Source organism: Martes martes (assembly GCF_963455335.1).
Source record: "Martes martes genome assembly, chromosome: 11".
Classification (NCBI taxonomy): domain Eukaryota; kingdom Metazoa; phylum Chordata; class Mammalia; order Carnivora; family Mustelidae; genus Martes; species Martes martes.
Window position 1 is genome coordinate 71,983,961 of NC_137899.1, and position 7,994 is coordinate 71,991,954.

A 7,994-nucleotide genomic window follows, 5' to 3' on the forward strand; every position below is an offset into this window, starting at 1 on the left:
CTGACATCATCCTCCATCATCATCATCTGGATTCTGACAGTCCCCAGAACTAGCAAGTAAAGTGAGGAAGATAGCCTCAGGCAACACCCACAATGTTTTTTATCATTTACTCAACTCCTACACAGGCTCCCTTCCCTAGCCCACACAGACAAAAAGGCACCATGCCCAGGCAAGTCTCCACATCTCCCTTCAAACACTCACATCTAAAAATCACTGTGTAGCAAGTAACTGAACCAAAGCAGAAAACTGTACCAAGCAGAGGGGACCGTACTTTCTCCCCTACGCCTTAATCTGATGTCCTCAAATTGCATTTCTCACGCTGTAATAATTGTTTACATGCCTGCCTCTTCTCTAGCCCATTAGAGATTGTGACTTAAGACAAACATTTCTTATTCATCTTGCAATCTTCAGCAGCCAGTACAATATAGGACATATCCTGTAGTCAATGAAAATTTAAATAGAAGACCAGGCTTGTTAATATTATAAATATAAATTCCAACCATGCAATTTAAATATCTTTGTCTACAAAAGAACTTCTAAATTTCTTTAACATATCATGGGCAGCAAATGTATTGTAAAACAATTTTTCTTTCTTATGAGAGCCACTCATCTAATAAAGAACCTGATACATTATATATCTAATCACCTTTGACATAAATGGGAAGTGGCTATATAAAAGAAATGTGTTGTAGTGAAAGACCACTGGACTAGACAGAAGCTGGGTAACCTGGTTAGGGCTAGTCCCAGAGACTCTAAATGTTGTCTTCTCAGGCATTCGAGTTTCCTACCGTGTAGGATTAATGTGCAATCTTTAAGCATCCTTCAAATGTTAATATTTAAGGATCTTTAATCTCTCAGTGTTTAACTAATAAACAGTTAGAAGGCAGGAGCATTTCACTTGCTGAGTATTCCTAACATTTTCGTACCTCTTTGCTAGAGATAAAACTAAATTATACTGTCAATATTCATTCAGTACTTCAAATCCATGAACATCAACAAGCATCAAAAAAAGAGTCTCCTTTTGAAATTGGGAACGTCACTTTTCGATTCTAATAATTTAACTCTTTTTTTTTTAAATAATTTAACTCTTGAAGCAAGCATTTAATCACACATCATAGGCACTGACATAATAAACAAACTATATGCTTACCTGCCAGGAAACTGCTCCTAAAATCACTGTTGCAAGAAGACTAAAAAAAACTAACTGCTCTGAAATTAAGCAAAAGTGACGCATCCCTTTGGATGCCATGATTCTATCAAGGCTATTGTTATCTACCCTGTGGGTGAAATATACTTTATGGCAGTCATTTAATTTGGTATGGAATCCCCAAAGAGTTAAGAGAAAAATAATATGGCAAATCATCCAGAAAATTCCAAAAATGGAAAAGCCTGGAATTACAAAATACCAGAGGTGAGTGTCTCTGAGTTTAAATGCTGAAAGAATAAAAAAGGTAAGCTCAATCATTCCTGTGAAAACCACCGAAAGTCTTCTGCATATTCTTCCACGGTACAAAAAGGGTTTCCACCTTTCAGTCACTGAAAGTCCACTAAAATAAATGTCAAGGAAAGGGTCAGTTATCAGGCAGATAAAAAAACATGCAAAAGCAACTGGATTTTTGGGAGTTTCCAATGAGGAGAAAAACAGCAAGACTGCAAAAATAACTAAGTTTGGAATAGCTAAGAAAGACTTCATTCTCAGGTCAATAATCAGCATGGCCAAAGCTACAACAAGTAAAATGACACTCAGAGACTTCTCCACCAACATAGTTGTGCTGGCAATAGCAAATCCAACAAGTTCCAGAAATTCAACTGTGGTTAGTAAAGTGGGTCGATGACGGACATATCCAGAAATTCTCTCCACCAATGCACATAATATCCTTAATACTATGGAAGTTAGAAGCAAATATTTGGTTGATTCTTCTTTCACATCATTTTTAAAGGATGAATTGTCAAGGAAACATAGGAGGCCAAGCAAGAATCCAAACCAAAGATTGGAGAGACTTAAACTTGCTGCTTCCATTGAAAAATAATAATAGAGTATGCTGGCAATTCCAAGAACGAAAAGACCAAGAATAAAAATTACCAAAATTAAGGAATTTGCTGTTTTTTCCCATCTTACATAAAGACCTAAGCATATAGCAACCAGTAAATTGATTCTGGCTAAATAGCCAAGATAACGCACTGAAGAATGCATATTCACTTCTCTGTTGACTTCTTCCAGTCTTGTCATTGCTAAATACAGACAATGACTAAAGCAGTAACGCAGTGATTTACACATGTAATCTGGCAATTTGGGCTTTCACCCCGTGGTAGAAAAATTAACTGCTTGATTTTCATCCAGCAAATCCAACGTATCCGTAACTCCTATTTCAGCATTTCCTCTGGTGGAATTTTTGTTTATAGTGGTCTAAAAAGAAGAAAAAATATGTCAGTGTTAATTTTATATAATTTATCTGTTATATCTCTCTTCTTTGTACAAAATAATAAATAAGTCAGAAATAAAGTTTCTTCTGAAACTCGGTTTTAAATTTGACTTGCACGTATTTTAATGGTAATTGTTTCTGGTTTAAAAAATCAGTTCCAAATAAAAATGACAGCGTCTTCTACTTAACATATGCTAAGAAGTATGACTAAATCACCATCAGTGAAACTGTTTTTCCAAAGACTAAGCCATTCTTACTTCAGTGGTTGGTTTTTCAACTACTATGTGCAAATGTGAGATTCCCAACCTGGCTTTTTTGATTGTAGAAGATGGATTTGGCACCTTCAAAAACTACTCAGCAGCTAACCGAATGATTTATGTCTAATTTGAAAAGCACTAGTATCCAGTAATAGCAACTGTTCCTACCTGCCTAAAATCCTCTCCATCTTTTTACAAGGCAGCTCTAACAGGCTATAAAATCTTAGTCTTTACATTGTTTAACTAATAAACTTACCAGAAGTAAAGCTTAACTGTATTAAAGTGATTCCCTAAAGTTAACCCATAATTTTCCCTGTACTTTTAACACTACTAAATTACTTGGATTATCAAACCTCCTTTCTAGATCTAAATACTATCTCTGTAGCAAACCACTTCCTGAACTTTCTAGTCAAAACTGTAAAGTGAGAATGCTAACCAATATTTACTGTAAATTAAACTTTATATTTTACTTTTAAAAAGTTAACAATTATTCGCTAAAGAACCCAGATAATTATTTTAATCTTTGAGTGCCCCCACAAATTGCACTTAAAACATGACAGTGGTCAAAAAGTGCTTTACCTATCTACCAGATAATTCTTCAAAGTTTCTGGTATACTGTTTCAGAACTGATCCATTCAACAGCTCACAGTCACACTAAATATCCATAGAGAATTCAACCAGACAAAAATCCAAAAAATGACTTGTTTGTAATCAGCTTATTATAGTTTCTTAATAGTAGGAAACATGAGGGGTGCCTGGGTGGCTCAGTCCATTAGCGTCTGCCTTCAGCTCAGGTCATGATCCCCTGGTCCTGGGATCGAGCCCGCACTGGGCTCCTTGCTCTGCGGGGAGGCACTTCTCACTCTCCTTCTTCCTCTGCCTGTAGATCCCCCTGCTTATGTGCCTTCTCTCTCCGACAAATAAAATATTGAAAAAAAAAATAGTAGGACACTAAAAGAAAGACCTGAGAGAAATATGATAACCTGGAATTAACCCTTAATTAACCATTTGGTTAGAGAAGAATTTTACTGAGTGACAATCTTACAGTCTCTAGGATGTTCCAAGTACTATTACTAATTCTACTTCAACAAGGATTTTTTTTTTTTTTTTTTTTTACAAATAAGCCTACTTAATTAAGTATTCTGATTTTCCTCAATTACATTTTCACCCAATCATTTCTTAAGATACCATACACTGCTAAAGAAAATATCTGCCTTTTGTACATTTTGGCTTTACCTGTTTTGCTTATATGTTAGACATTGATAAAATCTAGAGGGCTTTGCATTTTTTTTTAACATCACTCCTGTAATATAATCGTTCAATAAATACACTGGAATATAGATCTTCAAAGGGTTGCTGGTATGGTCTGGGCTTAGACAACTGAACACTGCTAAAGAAAAAAAAATAATCACACACCAGGCTCAATGGATGCCACTCAGTTCATGAGACATCGTTCTGTTTCTTTGGTCACCACTCTCCCATTCTTTTTGACTATCCAACCTCTTCCTTATTCTCAAATCTCTGACACCCACTTCCCACTCACTGCACTCTCACTAGATGACTGCCTCCAACAGAGTTGTCAGAAGAGAGCTTACTTGAGTTTCCAACACCACAAACCCACCTCTACCGACATCTCCTGATACAGGGAAAGAAGGGTATCCCTTCTCTATCCAAGACTAAATCTTCCAGACATACTGGATATCTTTTCCCCTCTACCCCTTCAGAACTTCACAATCTCCTCGTTCTTCAAACTCCCACTCTTTCTTATCCATTAGCACTTAAATATTTGCAAAGCTCTTTTTAAAAATACAAAAAAAAAAAAACCCAGAAACAAAACCAATCTTCATGCACCCCCATATTCTCTTCCAAGTTCAATCTTCTATCCTCTTTTGACAGCTACTATTTGATTGCTTCACCTCCCACACCACTCAACAATGTTCCCACCATACGACAAACTGCTCTGCCAAATTCTAAAATGACCTATAAGCTCGTAAAAACAATGCATCCTTTTCACTTATTATCCTGCACTTTCTTCAAGCAACATTTGACATGGTAGACTCCTCTCAATTTCTGAAACCTGACCTTCCTTTAGCTTTCAAAGACCAACATTCAGATTTTCTTTCTAATTTAGTGATCTCTCCTCCTCTGTCTTCTTGCAGACTCTTGATTCTCAATCCATTTCTTGGATGTTCAATCCCAGGCCTAGGCTTTTCTCTCATTGTACACTTTCTATGAGCAATCTCATCTATTTCCACGTCTTCAATTATTCTCTCTCCTTAATGATATACATATATTAATCTACCTGATAGATATAAAAGCACCAGCTCTCTTAGAGGTAAAAATGCTAGAAAAATGGTAAACAAGGGTGCCTTGGTGGCTTAGTCAGTTAAGTGGCTACTTCAACTCAGGTCATGATCTCATGATCTCGGGGTCCTGGGACTGAGCCCCACATCCGACTCCTTGATCAGTGGGGAATCTGCTTCTCCTTCTACTCTCACTGTGCTCGTGCTCTTTCTTGCAAACAATTAATTTTTAAAAAGGTAAACATGTAAATTATACCCATAACATCCATATCATATATGTTACCACACTGTCGAAATCAACATGTAGAATATTTCTAAATGGATAATTTACAAGTCTTTCTACATTCTGAACTTCTTCCAAGGACAAACTGGCTGAATCAGAGAGTAAAACAACAAAGCATCAGTCTTTTCAACTGGTCTGCTATTACTTGATTCAATGAGAAATTACTTGCGAGAGAGAGAAAAATGGAGCACACACGAGTCAATCGGCATAGGGGAACTCCCAGAGTCTGTTTTATATAACCCCACATACTACTCTAACCCTCCTCTCCTTCACTACCTATATTGAGTCCTCACCAAGTCCCGTCCACTCGTCCGCATATCTTAAATGTTTCTATTTCCATCCCCAAAGTCAAAATCCCAATTTTGGCCACCATCATGTCATGCTTGAATGTCTCCCTATATCTACCACTGCCCTCTCCAAGAAGTGTTCCTTGTAAAATAAAAAAATTTGTTAGTTCACTCTGTTATATAAAAACCCTCCAAGGGGCGCCTGGGTGGCTCAGTGGGTTAAAGCCTCTGCCTTCAGCTCAGGTCATGGTCTCAGGGTCCTGGGATCGAGCCCCGCATTGGGCTCTCCGCTCAGCAGGGAGCCTGTTTCCCCCTCTCTCTCTGCCTGCCTCTCTGCCTACTTGTGATCTCTGTCTGTCAAATAAATAAATAAAATCTTTAAAAAAATTAAAAAAAAAACAAAAACCAAAACCCTCCAATGTCTTCCCATCATCTTAAGCAATAAAGCCTAAACTCCTTAAAACGCCTTATAAGGCCTTTTGGATATGAATAACTTTCCTGCTGCATCTTTTTTCCTCTTAAACTTTCTATACCAGCAGTACTGACCTTTCAATTCTGAAGTGTATCACTGCTATCCCCTTTGCAGGTACACTTCTTCCCTCTTCCTAGACCCATCCCAGTCCTCATATCTGGCTCACTCCTACTCTTCAGGTCTCACTGAAATCATTTTCTTGGTGAGATTACCCCTGACTCATTTATATGATCCCTGCACTTCTTCTATAAGAAAATGCTGATTCTCATTTGTTTAAGGTCTGCATTCTCTACTACATCAATAAGGTCTCTGGAAGTTGGGCTTTAATACTGTGTACTCAGATCTTAGCAGAAAATTTGGCACCAAGCAGGTATTCAACAAGCACCTGTGAAAGAAACTGAGACTAATACAGAAATGGTTATTTAAATTTAATAACAATGCCAGTTATTGGATGCTTATTAATATAAGAGAATAAAGTTGTGTAATATCCCACAGCTCATAAGTAACAGAACTAAGGAAGAGTCCATGAATATTTGGCCTCTTTCTCTTTTCGCCTACTTCAGCCTTCACTTAATTCATCCAAATTCCTCCAAACCAGTTAGTTCTCTTCTGTGATCTACCTCTAGGGAATGGCTCACTAGAGCCACTACATACACACTGTATCACTTGCATCAGCTTTGGACTCAGAAACTATTTCCGTCCCATCTAGGAGAGGCGTCAAAAACTGAAAGAACCATACTGAGCACCCAAGGTCGGGGAATTCCCGTGCTTTGATTCTATGAATTCATGTTAACTCTTTGGGCCCATTACAAACGAGGACAATGTCAACTTAAATATTCAATCTCTTAGTACTGGGGCAACAACAGCAATTCTTCCAGAAAGAGCCTGCCTGTTCTCTACCACCCCTCTACTTTGGGAGAAGGCAACCATAACTGGGGGCCCAACTGCCTGGGGAACCGCGGGGGATATGGAGCACCCCACCTTCCGTCCTCAAACCCCACCGTCAACGACTCCCGGGTCAGGTATCACAATCTCTCCCCCGGGTGACCGGCTGTGCGGAGCTAGGCTCTCGAAATATGCAGAGCCCTGGGCAGTGTCTGTGCTCAGGTCTTGCCACCCCGCTGTTCACCCCGACCCCCCTACCTGACTCGGCCGCCGCCACCAACGCTCTCTCAACCCCCCGAGTCGGCTCTGGGGCCAATACAGTAAAGGGAGGGCCCTTGGGGCTGAGCATGCGACTCGGAGCCGGGAAGTGGCACGCCGGGGCGGGGTGGGGGGGGTTTCGAGGGCCGGAGGCCACAGACACTAACACAGGCCAGCCTCGTTGGAAACTTTCTCCGTTACCGGTTCGACTGCGGCCGCCATGTTCCTGCCGCCGAATCCACGACGGTACGGAACGCCGCCGGGGTCAAACCGCGCAGCGCGTTTCCTCCCTGAGGCCCGGCCCCCTCCCGGCCCAAACTCTCCGTGCCGCCGCCGCCGCGGCAGGTGTGCCTGGCGTTGCGATAGCACACACGCACCCCCTACCTAAGGTGCCGGCTGAGTCCAGTTTCCTTCGCTTTCTGGGAGTTAGGATCGGCGGGCCAACGGGGAGCGGGAGGACCACCAAGGATCACGTAGACCGTGACCATGAAGCCTCTAGGCGCCGCGGGGGGCTGGACCGAAACTGGGGCAGGACAGGCGGGACGGTCCGCACGTGGGCTGTAAATACCGCAGGAGGCGTTGCTGTTCTTTGGTACCTATGGCATAATGCGTGGCTTTGTGTCCGCCTGACTAGCTGAAGCCCAAGCTCCTTAGGCTCGCCTTCAAAGCCCTTCTTGCCTCCTTTTCTAATTAAGACTTCTTTTAAAAATCACCAACTGGGTCTTCACTCCACCGACACAGCACTGAGCTCCCCAAGCCTGGCTTGTTCCTTTCCCCTTCTTCCACCTCCCCTTATGCGTTCACCAACCTTGTTCTTATTATTATT

General features: G+C 40.8%; 1 protein-coding gene across 3 annotated transcripts in view; it reads right to left on the reverse strand.

The window, feature by feature from the left end:
- TMEM168 (transmembrane protein 168) overlaps nucleotides 1-7,410 on the reverse strand; it is a 30,204-nt gene extending 22,794 nt beyond the window's left edge. Inside the window, exons 1-2 of one of the 3 annotated variants that reach the window (XM_080818151.1) lie at nucleotides 7,370-7,410; nucleotides 1,151-2,407 (exon numbers count right to left, since the gene is read on the reverse strand). In XM_080818151.1, the coding sequence (XP_080674277.1) occupies nucleotides 1,151-2,278 (1,128 nt within the window). In that variant the 5' untranslated portion in view covers nucleotides 2,279-2,407; nucleotides 7,370-7,410. Of the gene's footprint in view, nucleotides 1-1,150; nucleotides 2,408-7,168 lie in introns of all 3 variants that reach the window. The other 2 variants (XM_080818150.1, XM_080818149.1) reach the window with 2 other exon arrangements.
- Between the last annotated feature and the right edge of the window lie 584 nt (nucleotides 7,411-7,994).